A 19,102-nucleotide genomic window follows, 5' to 3' on the forward strand; every position below is an offset into this window, starting at 1 on the left:
TGGAGATGGCTCTGCAATAGCCCAAAGGCAATGAAGACCGCTCTGCAATAGCCTGTTATGGCTGGCAATCAGGCAACACAGCGTGCAGTAATCAGCGCACATACAGAGATCTGGCAATAACCAAAAACAATAGGACGAGCTCTGAGACGTGGAATCTCTGTAGACTGCAGTACCTGCTCTATCCTCACACAACTATAAGCAGCAGTGGATTGCGCCTATCACTACCTATGCAACTCGGCACTGCCTGAGGAGCTGACTAGCCTGAAGATAGAAATACAAGCCTGACTTACCTCAGAGAAATACCCCAAAGGAATAGGCAGCCCCCCACATATAATGACTGTTAGCAAGATGAAAAGACAAACGTAGGAATGAAATAGATTCAGCAAAGTGAGGCCCGATATTCTAGACAGAGCGAGGATAGCAAAGAGAACTATGCAGTCTACAAAAAACCCTAAAACGAAAACCACGCAAAGGGGCAAAAGACCCACCGTGCCGAACTAACAGCACGGCGGTGCACCCCTTTGCTTCTCAGAGCTTCCAGCAAAAGTTAAAAGCAAGCTGGACAGAAAAAACAGAAAACAAACTAGAAGCACTTATCTAGCAGAGCAGCAGGCCCAAGGAAAGATGCAGTAGCTCAGATCCAACACTGGAACATTGACAAGGAGCAAGGAAGACAGACTCAGGTGGAGCTAAATAGCAAGGCAGCCAACGAGCTCACCAAAACACCTGAGGGAGGAAGCCCAGAGACTGCAATACCACTTGTGACCACAGAAGTGAACTCAGCCACAGAATTCACAACAGTACCCCCCCCTTGAGGAGGGGTCACCGAACCCTCACCAGAACCCCCAGGCCGACCAGGATGAGCCACATGAAAGGCACGAACAAGATCTGGGGCATGGACATCAGAGGCAAAAACCCAGGAATTATCTTCCTGAGCATAACCCTTCCATTTGACCAGATACTGGAGTTTCCGTCTAGAGACACGAGAATCCAAAATCTTCTCCACAATATACTCCAATTCCCCCTCCACCAAAACAGGGGCAGGAGGCTCCACAGATGGAACCATAGGTGCCACGTATCTCCTCAACAACGACCTATGGAATACATTATGTATGGAAAAGGAGTCTGGGAGGGTCAGACGAAAAGACACCGGATTGAGAATCTCAGAAATCCTATACGGACCAATAAAACGAGGTTTAAATTTAGGAGAGGAAACCTTCATAGGAATATGACGAGAAGATAACCAAACCAGATCCCCAACACGAAGTCGGGGTCCCACACGGCGTCTGCGATTAGCGAAAAGCTGAGCCTTCTCCTGGGACAAGGTCAAATTGTCCACTACCTGAGTCCAGATCTGCTGCAACCTGTCCACCACAGAATCCACACCAGGACAGTCCGAAGACTCAACCTGTCCTGAAGAGAAACGAGGATGGAACCCAGAATTGCAGAAAAATGGAGAGACCAAGGTAGCCGAGCTGGCCCGATTATTAAGGGCGAACTCAGCCAACGGCAAAAATGACACCCAATCATCCTGGTCAGCGGAAACAAAACATCTCAGATATGTTTCCAAGGTCTGATTGGTTCGTTCGGTCTGGCCATTAGTCTGAGGATGGAAGGCCGAGGAGAAAGATAGGTCAATGCCCATCCTACCACAAAAGGCTCGCCAGAACCTCGAGACAAACTGGGAACCTCTGTCAGAAACAATATTCTCAGGAATGCCATGTAAACGAACCACATGCTGGAAGAACAAAGGCACCAAATCAGAGGAGGAAGGCAATTTAACCAAGGGCACCAGATGGACCATTTTAGAAAAGCGATCACAGACCACCCAAATGACCGACATTTTTTGAGAAACGGGAAGGTCAGAAATGAAATCCATCGAAATATGTGTCCAAGGCCTCTTCGGGACCGGCAAGGGCAAAAGCAACCCACTGGCACGTGAACAGCAGGGCTTAGCCCTAGCACAAATTCCACAGGACTGCACAAAAGCACGCACATCCCGTGACAGAGATGGCCACCAGAAGGATCTAGCAACCAACTCCCTGGTACCAAAGATTCCTGGATGACCGGCCAGCACCGAACAATGAAGTTCAGAGATAACTTTACTAGTCCACCTATCAGGGACGAACAGTTTCTCGGCCGGACAACGATCAGGTTTATTAGCCTGAAATTTCTGCAACACTCTCCGCAAATCAGGGGAGATGGCAGACACAATGACTCCTTCCTTGAGGATACTCGCCGGCTCAGATAACCCCGGAGAGTCGGGCACAAAACTCCTAGACAGAGCATCCGCCTTCACATTTTTAGAGCCCGGAAGGTATGAAATCACAAAATCAAAACGAGCAAAAAATAACGACCAACGGGCCTGTCTAGGATTCAAGCGCTTGGCAGACTCAAGATAAGTAAGGTTCTTATGATCAGTCAAAACCACCACGCGATGCTTAGCACCCTCAAGCCAATGACGCCACTCCTCGAATGCCCACTTCATGGCCAGCAACTCTCGGTTGCCCACATCATAATTACGCTCAGCAGCAGAAAATTTCCTGGAAAAGAAAGCACATGGTTTGAACACTGAGCAACCAGAACCTCTCTGTGACAAAACCGCCCCTGCACCAATCTCAGAAGCATCAACCTCGACCTGGAACGGAAGAGAAACATCAGGTTGACACAACACAGGGGCACAGCAAAAACGACGCTTCAACTCCTGAAAAGCTTCCACGGCAGCAGAAGACCAATTAACCAAATCAGCACCCTTCTTGGTCAAATCGGTCAATGGTCTGGCAATGCTAGAAAAATTACAGATGAAGCGACGATAAAAATTAGCAAAGCCCAGGAATTTCTGCAGACTTTTTAGAGATGTCGGCTGAGTCCAATCCTGGATGGCCTGAACCTTAACCGGATCCATCTCGATAGTAGAAGGGGAAAAGATGAACCCCAAAAATGAAACTTTCTGCACACCGAAGAGACACTTTGATCCCTTCACGAACAAGGAATTAGCACGCAGTACCTGGAAAACCATTCTGACTTGCTTCACATGAGACTCCCAATCATCTGAGAAGATCAAAATGTCATCCAAGTAAACAATCAAGAATTTATCCAGATACTCACGGAAAATGTCATGCATAAAAGACTGAAAAACAGATGGAGCATTGGCAAGTCCGAACGGCATCACCAGATACTCAAAATGACCCTCGGGCGTATTAAATGCCGTTTTCCATTCATCTCCCTGCCTGATTCTCACCAGATTATACGCACCACGAAGATCAATCTTAGTAAACCAACTAGCCCCCTTAATCCGAGCAAACAAGTCAGAAATCAATGGCAAGGGATACTGAAACTTAACAGTGATCTTATTAAGAAGGCGGTAATCAACACACGGTCTTAGCGAACCATCCTTCTTGGCTACAAAAAAGAACCCTGCTCCCAATGGTGACGACGATGGGCGAATATGTCCCTTCTCCAGGGACTCCTTCACATAACTGCGCATAGCGGTGTGTTCAGGTACGGACAAATTAAATAAACGACCCTTAGGGAATTTACTACCAGGAATCAAATCGATAGCACAATCACAATTCCTATGCGGAGGTAGGGCATCAGACTTGGACTCTTCAAATACATCCTGAAAGTCCGACAAGAACTCTGGGATGTCAGAAGGAATGGATGACGAAATAGACAAAAATGGAACATCACCATGTACTCCCTGACAACCCCAGCTGGTTACCGACATAGAGTTCCAATCCAATACTGGATTATGGGTTTGTAGCCATGGCAACCCCAACACGACCACATCATGCAAATTATGCAGTACCAGAAAGCGAATAACTTCCTGATGTGCAGGAGCCATGCACATGGTCAGCTGGGCCCAGTACTGAGGCTTATTCTTGGCCAAAGGTGTAGCATCAATTCCTCTCAACGGAATAGGACACCGCAAAGGCTCCAAGAAAAATCCACAACGTTTAGCATAATCCAAATCCATCAGATTCAGGGCAGCGCCTGAATCCACAAACGCCATGACAGAATACGATGACAAAGAGCACATTAAGGTAATGGACAAAAGGAATTTGGACTGTACAGTACCAATAACGGCAGAGCTATCGAACCGCCTAGTGCGTTTAGGACAATTAGAAATAGCATGAGTAGAATCACCACAATAGAAACACAGTCTGTTCAGACGTCTGTGTTCTTGCCGTTCTACTTTAGTCATAGTCCTGTCGCACTGCATAGGCTCAGGTTTACTCTCAGACCATACCGCCAGATGGTGCACAGATTTACGCTCGCGCAAGCGACGACCGATCTGAATGGCCAAGGACATAGACTCATTCAAACCAGCAGGCATAGGAAATCCCACCATTACATCCTTAAGAGCTTCAGAGAGACCCTTTCTGAACAAAGCCGCTAGTGCAGATTCATTCCACAGAGTGAGTACTGACCACTTCCTAAATTTCTGACAATATACTTCTACATCATCCTGACCCTGGCATAAAGCCAGCAGATTTTTCTCAGCCTGATCCACTGAATTAGGCTCATCGTAAAGCAATCCCAGCGCCTGGAAAAATGCATCAACATTACTCAATGCAGAATCTCCTGGTGCAAGAGAAAACGCCCAGTCCTGTGGGTCGCCGCGTAAAAAAGAAATAATAATCAAAACCTGTTGAATAGGATTACCAGAAGAATGAGGTTTCAAGGCCAAAAATAGCTTACAATTATTTCTGAAGCTCAGGAACTTAGTTATGTCACCAAAAAACAAATCAGGAATCGGAATTCTTGGTTCTAGCATCGATTTCTGATCAATAGTATCTTGAATCTTTTGTACATTTACAACGAGATTATCCATTGAGGAGCACAGAGCCTGAATATCCATGTCCACAGCTGTGTCCTGAAGCACTCTAATGTCTAGGGGAAAAAAAAAGACTGAAGACAGAGCTAAGAAAAAAAAATGATGTCAGGATTTCTTTTTTCCCTCTATTGGGAATCATTGGTGGGCTCCTTGTACTGTTATGGCTGGCAATCAGGCAACACAGCGTGCAGTAATCAGCGCACATACAGAGATCTGGCAATAACCAAAAACAATAGGACGAGCTCTGAGACGTGGAATCTCTGTAGACTGCAGTACCTGCTCTATCCTCACACAACTATAAGCAGCAGTGGATTGCGCCTATCACTACCTATGCAACTCGGCACTGCCTGAGGAGCTGACTAGCCTGAAGATAGAAATACAAGCCTGACTTACCTCAGAGAAATACCCCAAAGGAATAGGCAGCCCCCCACATATAATGACTGTTAGCAAGATGAAAAGACAAACGTAGGAATGAAATAGATTCAGCAAAGTGAGGACCGATATTCTAGACAGAGCGAGGATAGCAAAGAGAACTATGCAGTCTACAAAAAACCCTAAAACGAAAACCACGCAAAGGGGCAAAAGACCCACCGTGCCGAACTAACAGCACGGCGGTGCACCCCTTTGCTTCTCAGAGCTTCCAGCAAAAGTTAAAAGCAAGCTGGACAGAAAAAACAGAAAACAAACTAGAAGCACTTATCTAGCAGAGCAGCAGGCCCAAGGAAAGATGCAGTAGCTCAGATCCAACACTGGAACATTGACAAGGAGCAAGGAAGACAGACTCAGGTGGAGCTAAATAGCAAGGCAGCCAACGAGCTCACCAAAACACCTGAGGGAGGAAGCCCAGAGACTGCAATACCACTTGTGACCACAGAAGTGAACTCAGCCACAGAATTCACAACAATAGCCCAAAGGCACTGGAGATGGCTCTGCACTAGCCCAAAGGCACTTGAGATGGCTCTGCTGTTATGATCTGGTGAACTTGGAGCAGCATGAAAACTTTCACTGGAGTAGGTGGTAACTATACTGACCGCAAACCCTGATCTTAACACCGCAACTAGAAGTAGCCGTGGGGTGTGCCTAACATAACCTAGACACAGACACAGCCGGAGGACTAAATACCCCTATAGATGGAAATAGGAATTCTACCTTGCCTCAGAGCAGAACCCCAAAGAATAGGCAGCCCCCCACAAATAATGACTGTGAGTAGTAGAGGAAAAGACACACGCAGGCAGGAAACAGGATTTAGCAAAAGAGGCCACACTAGCTAAAATAGGAAAGGATAGGACAGGATACTATGCGGTCAGTATTAAAATCCTTCCCAAAAATATCCACAGCAGAAAATACAAAAACTCCACCATCTAACTAAAGATGGGGAGCGTATATCTGCAACTCCAGAGAATCCAACAAGACTGAGAAAACACTGACACAGTCTAAGCTGGACAAGAGAAAACAAATGAATAGCACAAAATATAAGCACACTGCATGTGTGCCACAGAAAAAGAAACAGACACTTATCTTTGCTGAATTGGCAGCTAAGCAGGAGAAGCCAGAAAGAGATCCAACTCTTCACAAGAGACATTGACAACTGGCAAGGACTAATGAATCCTGCACACCTAAATATCCCAGTCAGAACTGCAATCAGCAGATACACCTGGCCAGGACTGCGACTCAGAGACAACTGCATTCCCACCTACAACCACTGGAGGGAACCCAAAAGCAGAATTCACAACAGTACCCTCCCCCTTGAGGAGGGGTCACCAAACCCTCACCAGGGCCCCCAGGATGATCAGGATGAGCCAGATGAAAGGCACGGACCAAATCAGCAGCATGGACATCAGAGGCAAAAACCTAAGAATTATCCTCCTGGCCATAACCCTTCCATTTGACAAGGTACTGAAGCCTCCGCCTCGAAAAACGAGAATCCAAAATCTTCTCAACCACATACTCCAACTCTCCATCAACCAACACAGGGGCCGGAGGATCAACAGAGGGAACAACGGGCACCACATATTTCCACAATAAAGATCTATGGAAGACATTATGGATAGCAAAAGAGGCCGGAAGCGCCAAACGAAAAGACACCTGATTAATAATCTCAGAAATCTTATAAGGACCAATAAACCGAGGCTTAAACTTAGGGGAAGAAACCTTCATAGGAACATGACGGGAAGACAGCCAGACCAGATTCCCAACCCGAAGCCGGGAACCAACACACCGACGACGGTTAGCAAAACGTTGAGCCTCCTCCTGAGACATCACCAAATTATCCACCACATGAGCCCAAATCTGCTGCAACCTGTCAACCACAGAATCCACACCAGGACAGTCAGAAGGCTCAACCTGCCCAGAAGAAAAACGAGGATGAAAACCAAAATTACAAAAGAAAGGCGAAACCAAAGTAGCTGAACTAGCCCGATTATTAAGGGCAAACTCGGCCAATGGCAAGAAGGCCACCCAATCATCCTGATCAGCAGACACAAAGCATCTCAAATAAATCTCCAAAGTCTGATTTAGTTCGCTCGGTCTGGCCATTTGTCTGAGGATGAAATGCAGAAAAAAAAGACAAATCTATGCCCAGCCTAGTACAAAAGGCCCGCCAAAACCTAGAAACAAACTGGGAACCTCTGTCGGACACAATATTCTCCGGAATACCATGCAAACGAACCACATGCTGAAAAAACAACGGAACCAAATCAGAAGAGGAAGGCAATTTAGGCAAAGACACCAAATGAACCATCTTAGAGAACCGGTCACAAACAACCCAGATAACAGACATCATCTTGGAGACCGGGAGATCAGAAATAAAATCCATCGAAATATGCGTCCAGGGCCTCTCAGGGACCGGCAATGGCAAAAGCAACCCACTAGCACGGGAACAACAAGGCTTGGCCCGCGCACAAGTCCCACAGGACTGCACAAAAGAACACACATCACGCGACAAAGAAGGCCACCAAAAGGACCTACCAAACAAATCTCTGGTACCAAAAATGCCAGGATGACCAGCCAACACGGAACAGTGAACCTCAGAAATCACTCTACTAATCCATCTGTCAGGAACAAACAGTTTCCCCACAGGACAGCGGTCAGGTTTGTCAGCCTGAAATTCCTGAAGAACCCGTCGTAAATCAGGGGAAATGGCAGAAAGGACCACCCCTTCTTTCAGAATACCGACCGGTTCTAAGACCTCAGGAGAATCAGGCAAAAAACTCCTAGAAAGGGTATCAGCCTTAATATTCTTAGAACCCGGAAGGTACGAGACCACAAAATCAAAACTTGAAAAAAACAAGGACCATCGAGCATGTCTAGGATTCAGCCGTTTGGCAGACTCGAGGTAAATCAAATTCTTATGATCGGTCAAGACCACAATACGGTGCTTAGCTCCCTCAAGCCAATGTCGCCACTCCTCAAATGCCCACTTCATAGCCAACAACTCCCGATTGCCGACATCATAATTGCGTTCAGCAGGCGAAAACTTACGGGAAAAGAAGGCACACGGTTTGATTAAGGAACCAACAGGATCCCTCTGAGACAAAACGGCCCCTGCCCCAATCTCAGAAGCGTCAACCTCAACCTGAAACGGAAGAGAAACATCCGGTTGGCGCAACACCGGAGCAGAAGTAAATCGACGTTTAAGCTCCTGAAAGGCAGAGACAGCCGCAGAGGACCAATTCGCCACATCAGCGCCTTTATTCGTCAAATCGGTCAAGGGTTTAACCACGCTGGAAAAATTAGCAATGAAATGGCGATAAAAATTTGGAAAACCCAAAAATTTCTGAAGGCTCTTCACGGATGTGGGCTGAATCCAATTATGAATGGCCTGAACCTTAACCGGATCCATCTCTATAGACGAGGGAGAAAAAATAAAGCCCAAAAAAGAAACCTTCTGCACCCCAAAGAGACACTTAGACCCTTTCACAAACAAAGCATTGTCACGAAGGATCTGAAATACCATCCTGACCTGTTGCACATGAGACTCCCAATCATCGGAAAAAATCAAAATATCGTCCAAATATACAATCAAGAATTTATCAAGATAAGTCCGGAAGATATCATGCATGAAGGACTGAAAAACAGATGGAGCATTAGAGAGTCCGAATGGCATCACAAGGTATTCAAAATGGCCTTCGGGCGTGTTAAACGCAGTTTTCCATTCATCACCCTGCTTAATATGAACAAGATTATATGCCCCTCGAAGGTCAATCTTGGTAAACCAACTAGCTCCCTTAATCCTAGCAAACAAATCGGAAAGCAAAGGTAAAGCGTATTGAAACTTGACCGTGATCTTATTCAAGAGGCGATAATCAATACAGGGTCTCAAGGAACCATCTTTTTTAGCAACAAAAAAGAACCCCGCTCCCAACGGTGAAGAAGATGGTCGAATATGCCCCTTCTCCAAAGACTCCTTAATATAGCTCCGCATGGCGGTATGTTCAGGCACAGACAGGTTGAAAAGTCGACCCTTAGGAAACTTACAGCCTGGAATCACCTGGAATCAAGTCAATAGCACAATCACAGTCCCTGTGCGGTGGAAGGAAACTGGATTTGGGCTCATCGAATACATCCTGAAAATCAGACAAAAACTCTGGAATTTCAGAAGAGGAAGAAGAGGAGATTGACATCAAAGGAACATCATTATGAACCCCCTGACAACCCCAACTAGTCACAGACATGGACTTCCAATCCAACACAGGATTATGTACCTGCAACCACGGAAAACCCAGCACGATAGCATCATGCAAATTATGCAACACCAGAAATCGACAATCTTCCTGATGGGCTGGCGCCATGCGCATGGTCACCTGTGTCCAAAACTGGGGCTTATCTTTAGCCAAGGGTGTAGCATCAATGCCCCTTAAAGGAATAGGGTTCTGCAAAGGCTGCAAGGGAAAACCACAACGCTTGGCAAACTCAAAGTCCATTAAGTTCAAGGCGGCGCCTGAATCCACAAACGCCATGACAGAAAATGATGACAATGAGCAGATCAAGGACACAGATAACAAAAATTTAGGTTGTACAGTACTGATGGTAATTGAACTGGCGATCCTCTTTGTCCGCTTAGGGCAGACAGAAATGACATGAGAAGCGTCGCCACAATAATAACACAACCTATTCTGACGTCTGAAACCTTGTCGTTCCGTTCTAGACAGAATCCTATCACACTGCATTGGATCAGGAATTTGCTCTGAGGATAACGCCACAGCGAGCACAGTTCTGCGCTCCCGCAAGCGCCAGTCAATCTGAATGGCCAGAGACATAGATTCACTCAGACCGGAAGGCGTGGGAAACCCCACCATAACATCTTTAACGGATTCAGAAAGACCCTTTCTGAAAATTGCCGCCAAAGCATCATTATTCCATTTAGTCAACACAGACCATTTTCTGAATTTCTGACAATACAATTCTGCCACCTCTTGACCCTGAGACAGGGCCAACAAGGTCTTCTCAGCTTGATCCACAGAATTAGGTTCATCATATAATAATCCCAATGCCTGAAAAAAGGAGTCTACATTAAGCAAAGCCGGATTCCTAGATTCCAGGGAAAATGCCCAATTCTGCGGGTCGCCACGCAGCAGGGAGATTACGATTTTAACCCGCTGAATGGAATCACCGGAGGATCAAGGTCTCAAAGCAAAAAACAGTTTACAGTTGTTTTTAAAACTCAAAAATTTGGACCTGTCACCAAAAAACAAATCAGGAGTAGGAATCTTCGGTTATAAAACAGGAGTCTGAACAATATAATCAGAAATACACTGTACCCTGGCAGCAAGCTGGTCTACACGAGAAGCTAATTCCTGAACATTCATGCTAGCACAAGGCTCTTCAGCCACCCAGAGATAAAGAGGGAGGAGAAGACAAAGTAGACTGAAGAAAAAAAAAATGGCTCAAGACCTTTCTTCCGTTCTTCTGAGATGCATTTAACTCATTATTGGCCAGTTGTACTGTTATGATCTGGTGACCTTGGAGCAGCATGAAAACTTTCACTGGAGTAGGTAGTAACTAAACTGACCGCAAACCCTGATCTTAACACCGCAACTAGAAGTAGCCGTGGGGTGTGTCTAACAAAACCACAACACAAAATCACAACATTATGGACATGAAATTACTTGTATTGAAAGGAAACTTCAAATCGCAGAAAGACAGGAGAGTCTGGGAATATAAACTGATGACGACCTTTGACACTCTTAATGCAGGAATGAATGTGTCACATGGATTTATGTCTTTTTACATCAACTAAGGAACTTGCCCCTCAGACCATGAAGGGTCATTACAACAGAGACCCTAATCACAGGACAATAAAACAATCCTTATCTAAGAATTGGCCCAATATTTATGGACCTAACTGTTTATCACCCATGGTAATTCTGCTTCATGTCACCTGGCTTATCCATGGTTTTTTTTCCCTATACTATGTTGTGCATAAATATGTGATTCTTCAGAATTTGTTTTAGTCTTTGCCTGATGAAGAGACCTGTGTAGTCTCGAAAGCTTGCAATTTGTAACCATCTTTTCAGTTAGCCATTAAAAGGTATCAACCACTGAGGACTCTCAATTCTAAATATTTTTCTAACAAAACCTAGACACCTCGACACAGCCGGACGACTAAATACCCCTATAGATGGAAATAGGAATTCTACCTTGCCTCAGAGCAGAACCCCAAAGAATAGGCAGCCCCCCACAAATAATGACTGTGAGTAGTAGAGGAAAAGACACACACAGGCAGGAAACAGGATTTAGCAAAAGAGGCCACACTAGCTAAAATAGGAAAGGATAGGACAGGATACTATGCGGTCAGTCTTAAAATCCTTCCCAAAAATATCCACAGCAGAAAATACAAAAACTCCACCATCTAACTAAAGATGGGGAGCGTATATCTGCAACTCCAGAGAATCCAACAAGACTGAGAAAACACTGACACAGTCTAAGCTGGACAAGAGAAAACAAATGAATAGCACAAAATATAAGCACACTGCATGTGTGCCACAGAAAAAGAAACAGACACTTATCTTTGCTGAATTGGCAGCTAAGCAGGAGAAGCCAGAAAGAGATCCAACTCTTCACAAGAAACATTGACAACTGGCAAGGACTAATGAATCCTGCACACCTAAATATCCCAGTCAGAACTGCAATCAGCAGATACACCTGGCCAGGACTGCGACTCAGAGACAACTGCATTCCCACCTACAACCACTGGAGGGAACCCAAAAGCAGAATTCACAACACTCTGCACTAGCCCAAAGGCAATGGAGACGGCTTTGCAATAGCCCAAAGGTACTGGAGACGGCTCTGCAATAGCCCAAAGGCACTGGAGATGGCCCTGCACTAGCCCAAAGGCAATGGAGACAGATCTGCAATAGCCCAAAGGCACTGGAGATGGCTCTGCACTAGCCCAAAGGCAATGGAGACAGATCTGCAATAGCCCAAAGGCACTGGAGATGGCTCTGCACTAGCCCAAAGGCAATGGAGACGGCTCTGCAATAGCCCAAAGGTACTGGAGACAGCTCTGCAATAGCCCAAAGGCACTGGAGATGGCTCTGCACTAGCCCAAAGGCAATGGAGACAGATCTGCAATAGCCCAAAGGCACTGGAGATGGCTCTGCACTAGCCCAAAGGCACTGAAGACCGCTCTGCACTAGCCAAAAGACACTGGAGACAGCTCTGCACTAGCCCAAAGGCACTGGAGACGGCTCTACACTAGCCCAAAGGCAATGAAAACGGCTCTACAATAGCCCAAAGGCACTGGAGATGGCTCTGCACTAGCCCAAAGGCTCTGGAGATTGCTCTGCACTAGCCCAAAGGCACTGGAGAAGGCTCTGCAATAGCCCAAAGGCACTGGAGATGGCTCTGCACTAGCCCAAAGGCACTGGAGATGGCTCTGCACTAGCCCAAAGGCAATGGAGACGGCTCTGCAATAGCCCAAAGGTACTGGAGGCGACTCTGCAATAGCCCAAAGGCACTGGAGATGGCTCTGCACTAGCCCAAAGGCAATGGAGACAGATCTGCAATAGCCCAAAGGTACTGGAGACGGCTCTGCAATAGCCAAAGGCACTGGAGATGGCTCTGCACTAGCCCAAAGGCAATGGAGACGGATCTGCAATAGCCCAGAGGCACTGGAGATGGCTCTGCACTAGCCCAAAGGCAATGGAGGCGGCTCTGCAATAGCCCAAAGGCATTGGAGACGGCTCTGCAATAGCCCAAAGGCAATGGAGACGGCTCTGCACTAGCCCAAAGGCACTTGAGATGGCTCTGCACTAGCCCAAAGGCACTGGAGATAGCTCTGCACTAGCCCAAAGGCAATGGAGACGGCTCTGCAATAGCCCAAAGGTACTGGAGACGGTTCTGCAATAGCCCAAAGGCACTGGAGATGGCTCTGCACTAGCCCAAAGGCAATGGAGATGGCTCTGCACTAGTCCAAAGGCACTGGAGACGGCTCTGCACTAGCCCAAAGGCAATGGAGATGGCTCTGCAATAGCCCAAAGGCACTGGATACGGCTCTGCACTAGTCCAAAGGCACTGGAGACGGCTCTGCACTAGCCCAAAGGCAATGGAGATGGCTCTGCAATAGCCCAATGGCACTGGAGACAGCTCTGCACTAGCCCAAAGGCACTGGAGACGGCTCTGCACTAGCCCAAAGGCACTGGAGACGGCTCTGCCCTAGCCCAAAGTCACTGGATCTGAATTACCGATCCAACACAATCCTGTAGGAAACCCCTTTAGACAAGTGGCAAACGGTGCAATAGGATAATAAGGGAAAGGGAGACATTAAAAAGTTCTATACATTATATATGTTGCAGATATCACCGTAAATATAAGACACTAGATGGTGGCCCAATTCTAACGCATCGGATATTCTAGAATATGTATGTCCACGTAGTATATTGTACAGCCCACGTAGTATATTGCCCAGCCACGTAGTATGATGCCCAGCCACGTAGTATATTGCCCAGTCACGTAGTATATTGCCCAGTCACGTAGTATATTGCCCAGTCACGTAGTATATTGCCCAGCGACGTAGTATACAGCACAGAGCCAAGTAGTATATTGCCCAGCCACTTCTAACACAGCCCACGTAGTATATAACACTGCCTATGTAATATACAGCACAGAGCCACGTGGTATGTAACACAGCCCACGTAGTATACAGCAGTGTGGGCACCATATCCCTGTTAAAAAAAGAATTAAAATAAAAAATAGTTATATACTCACCCCCTGGGATCCACCGAAGCTCCGGCGATACGTGCGTGGCTCCCGCCATCTTCCGATCCCAGGATGCATTGCGAAATTACCCAAATGACTGCGGTCTCGCGAGACCGCTAAGTCTTCTGGGTAATTTCTCAATGCATAGCGAGCGGCTCGGCGGACTACGGAGGATGAGTATAGCAGGTTTTTTTTTTTTTTTATTATTATTATTTTTAACATTACATTTTTTTACTAGGGTTAATAGCAGCGGTAACGGAGTGCATTACCCGCAGCATAACGCGGTCCGTTACAGCCGGCATTAACCCTGTGTGAGCGGTGACGGGAGGGGAGTATGCGGGCGCCGGGCACTGACTGCGGGGAGTAAGGAGCGGCCATTTTCTTCCGGACTGTGCCCGTCGCTGATTGGTCGTGGCAATGGTCCGTGGGCGTTTTGCCATGACCAATCAGCAACTTGGATTCCGAACACAGACAGAGGCCGTGACCAATGAATATCTGTGACAGAAAGAAGGACAGACAGACGGAAGTGACCCTTAGACAATTATTAATTATATAGTAGATTATCACAAATGTTTTCAGTAGCTGAAAAAGGTTTCTTAAGTTTCATTATTTATACATTAGTGGAATGCACTTCCCCAGACGATCAGACTGATACCTAGCCCCGAGCAATTCAAGTGCGCTTTGAAAACCCATCTCTTCCAACAAGCCTACCACATAAACTACTCAGTAAACTAACTTTGTCCTGTTCCCTCCTTCTAGAGTATAGCTAAGGCATATAATGAAATAAGCCGTGTCTATATCCTCAGGATCAAGTATAACAATAGCTATGGAGGATATCCATTATATAAAACGTAACTTTTAATACATCTAGTTAAAATATGGATCCTAACAAACACAAACAAAAAAGAAAAAAAACGTGCTCAAGTGAAACAGTGCTCAAGGTAAAAAATTGGAGCAGTCTTACCAATTGGACGGACGTATAAGGGAAATCCCTCAGATTGTAGAAGGAAGGTGGTACCAATTGTAGTAGCCAGGTAAGAGGGTAGGGAAATGATATGTCACCACTGCCTTCCCTGTAAACCCTCCACGAGCTCCTGTCCTGACAAGGACAGGCCCCAAGTAGATCCTGCTATGGATACCCACCAACCAAAGAGAAAAAACAACAGAAAAAGAAAAAAGAAAATAATGTCTCTTATCTCCCAACGCGTTTCAACTCCGATGGGGGAGAATCATCAGGGGAGTTGTATGAGTCACGACCAATGGGTCTACAATAGTCCATAAAGAAAATAATCAAATCTCATTCATGAGGGTCCGTATAAAGCCTGGGTCCCGCAGTGGCAAGGAATACCCATGTGAGGTTAACAGATGTCAGTTGTGTCCGCAACTTGTAAAGAGTCCCTGCATGCTGATCAAAGTACCCTCCCTATATAGCCCCCCCCTTACGTCAGCTGTTCAGAATGATTACCCCAATGAATGGGTTGGTAATACATACTCTGTTCAATGCCGTGCGTACTATTTCGCCGCATGGTGGGCAGTTCCGGTCGCTAGAACGCTTGTTACCGGAAGTATAGACGCCATATTGTGCGCGTCATTTCCGCCCACCATGTTATCGGAGCCGAATGGCACTCCCTATAATCTCTCGTGCCGCCGAGCGGCACCAACAAACCAACACTCGATACCGGAAGTTTAGACGCCATATTGGAAGCGTCACTTCCGCCCACCATATTATCGGAGCACAGTGCTCCCCATAGTCCGTTATGTCGCTGGGGAGTACCGGCCGCCATAGCACACATGGCCGGTGAATACGACACCATATCGAGGGCATAGGTATCGTCCACCATTTTCCCGGAGCACGCAACCCCCCTAAATACATTGTAATACCCAATGGTGGGATAGTTCCGGCCACCATCCATACACCCTCGGAAATTCCAGTGCCCTGTATGAGGCGTAATATTCGCCCACCGTATTATCAGGGCACAATGCTCCCACTGTTTGTGAACATTATTATATAGTATCTATGTCCATTGATGTACATTATTATATAGTATCTATGTCCATTGATGTACCACATAGACCTTCAACAACCAGTACAAGCACACTATACATTGGGTATCCTATGGGCACATGTTCTTTCTGAATGTAATATACACAGATGTACCAATAAACACCATCAATATAGCAACTCTTTGTATCCACATATGGGTGCAGAAGAAGTCACGTGGCCTGGTAGTAATTTGCTAGGAGGGGAGGGGGGGGGGAGGGGAGGAGCATAAGAACAAGGAGGTGTCAGCATGCAAGGCCTTGCATGCTGACACCTCCTTGTTCTTATGCCCCTCCCCTCCTAGCAAATTACTACCAGGCCACGTGACTTCTTCTGCACCCATATGTGGATACAAAGAGTTGCTATATTGATGGTGTTTATTGGTACATCTGTGTATATTACATTCAGAAAGAACATGTGCCCATAGGATACCCAATGTATAGTGTGCTTGTACTGGTTGTTGAAGGTCTATGTGGTACATCAATGGACATAGATACTATATAATAATGTACATCAATGGACATAGATACTATATGATAATGTACATCAATGGACATAGATACTATATAATAATGTTCACAAACAGTGGGAGCATTGTGCCCTGATAATACGGTGGGCGAATATTACGCCTCATACAGGGCACTGGAATTTCCGAGGGTGTATGGATGGTGGCCGGAACTATCCCACCATTGGGTATTACAATGTATTTAGGGGGGTTGCGTGCTCCGGGAAAATGGTGGACGATACCTATGCCCTCGATATGGTGTCGTATTCACCGGCCATGTGTGCTATGGCGGCCGGTACTCCCCAGCGACATAACGGACTATGGGGAGCACTGTGCTCCGATAATATGGTGGGCGGAAGTGACGCTTCCAATATGGCGTCTAAACTTCCGGTATCGAGTGTTGGTGCCGCTCGGCGGCACGAGAGATTATAGGGAGTGCCATTCGGCTCCGATAACATGGTGGGCGGAAATGACGCGCACAATATGGCGTCTATACTTCCGGTAACAAGCGTTCTAGCGACCGGAACTGCCCACCATGCGGCGAAATAGCATGCACGGCATTGAACAGAGTATGTATTACCAACCCATTCATTGGGGTAATCATTCTGAACAGCTGACGTAAGGGGGGGCTATATAGGGAGGGTACTTTGATCAGCATGCAGGGACTCTTTACAAGTTGCGGACACAACTGACATCTGTTAACCTCACATGGGTATTCCTTGCCACTGCGGGACCCAGGCTTTATACGGACCCTCATGAATGAGATTTGATTATTTTCTTTATGGACTATTGTAGACCCATTGGTCGTGACTCATACAACTCCCCTGATGATTCTCCCCCATCGGAGTTGAAACGCGTTGGGAGATAAGAGACATTATTTTCTTTTTTCTTTTTCTGTTGTTTTTTCTCTTTGGTTGGTGGGTATCCATAGCAGGATCTACTTGGGGCCTGTCCTTGTCAGGACAGGAGCTCGTGGAGGGTTTACAGGGAAGGCAGTGGTGACATATCATTTCCCTACCCTCTTACCTGGCTACTACAATTGGTACCACCTTCCTTCTACAATCTGAGGGATTTCCCTTATACGTCCGTCCAATTGGTAAGACTGCTCCAATTTTTTACCTTGAGCACTGTTTCACTTGAGCACGTTTTTTTCTTTTCTGTTCCCTCCTTCCAAATATTATCTGCATGTGAATCTGCACCCTACTACTCATCTGTCTCCACACCCTCCATGCACACGATAACTGCACTTGATACTTGACTATTGCACTTAAACACACGGGCTGATGACTGGATCATGCAGCTTTATATGAAAATCCCTATTATAATTGCCAGACCTGAAATAACAAGCACTTTTCACCTATTGTCTCCCCCCATTTCCTTGTAGATTGTAAGCTTGCGAGCAGGGACCTCACCCCTAATGTCACTGTTTAAATTGTATTAACTTGTATTGAATTTATTGCCTGTACATGTCCCCGCTTAATTGTAAAGTGCTGCAGAATATGTTGGCGCTATATAAATAAAAATTATTATTATTATTATTATTTAAGATCCTAAATATATGCAGGACCGTGGTGAGAATGGTGACCACATGCTACCTCACATCAATGAGACAATATGGCTGCAGAGGTACCAGAAGTACCAGCACACCTACAGTATTGGGACAGGTGGCACAGGGTATCAGCAGACATGCAGATAATACACAGAATTGTCAGCAAAACTGTAATCTTACCAATTTCTCCTTCCATCCCCGGTCTGGGGATACTAATTGAGGTGCGAGTCTCCGACTCCAGATTTCTCTTGGTCTCCCCTTTTTTTCCTATTATGTACCTAAAATAGAGAAAAAATAGGTAAAGTAGTGTAACACTGGAGAACGTCTCCTCTTCCATTTTCTCCATACTCCCCATGATAAGTGTCTGCGACTCGCTCCCTCCAGTCACCTACATTGGAGGCTCCACTGAGAGGACGTGAATATTAATTGGGTAACTAGCAATCAGAAATGCCAGTCACAAGGCCAATTGGCCAAAAATTAGTATCTGTGGACGCTTCATCTCTTCAGGTTTGTTGTCATTAATGATTTTACATTGCATTATCATGCAGCACATTTATAGAGAAATCAGCACATTCATAGAGAGATCGGCACATTCAGAGAGATCGGCAAATTCATAGAGAGATCGGCACATTCATAGAGAAATCAGCACATTCATAGAGATCGGCACATTCATAGAGCGATTGGCACATTCATAGAGAGATCGGCACATTCATAGAGAGATCGGCACATTCATAGAGAGATCGGCACATTCATAGAGATCGGCACATTCATAGAGAGATCGGCACATTCACAGAGAGATCGGCACATTCACAGAGAGATCGGCACATTCATAGAGAGATCGGCACATTCATAGAGAGATCGGCACATTCATAGAGATCGGCACATTCATAGAGAGATCGGCACATTCATAGAGAGATCGGCACATTCATAGAGAGATCGGCACATTCATAGAGATCGGCACATTCATAGAGA

The 19,102-nt window shown here is 46.1% G+C and overlaps 1 protein-coding gene across 2 annotated transcripts in view; it reads right to left on the minus strand.

Annotated features, from left to right (window-relative positions):
- ASCC1 (activating signal cointegrator 1 complex subunit 1) overlaps window positions 1-19,102 on the minus strand; it is a 357,683-nt gene that overhangs the window by 332,271 nt on the left and 6,310 nt on the right. For both annotated transcript variants that reach the window (XM_069753318.1, XM_069753319.1), the window contains exon 5: window positions 18,311-18,408. In XM_069753318.1, the coding sequence (XP_069609419.1) occupies window positions 18,311-18,408 (98 nt within the window). The remainder of the gene's footprint in view (window positions 1-18,310; window positions 18,409-19,102) is intronic.

This window comes from Ranitomeya imitator, chromosome 2 (genome assembly GCF_032444005.1).
Source record: "Ranitomeya imitator isolate aRanImi1 chromosome 2, aRanImi1.pri, whole genome shotgun sequence".
Classification (NCBI taxonomy): domain Eukaryota; kingdom Metazoa; phylum Chordata; class Amphibia; order Anura; family Dendrobatidae; genus Ranitomeya; species Ranitomeya imitator.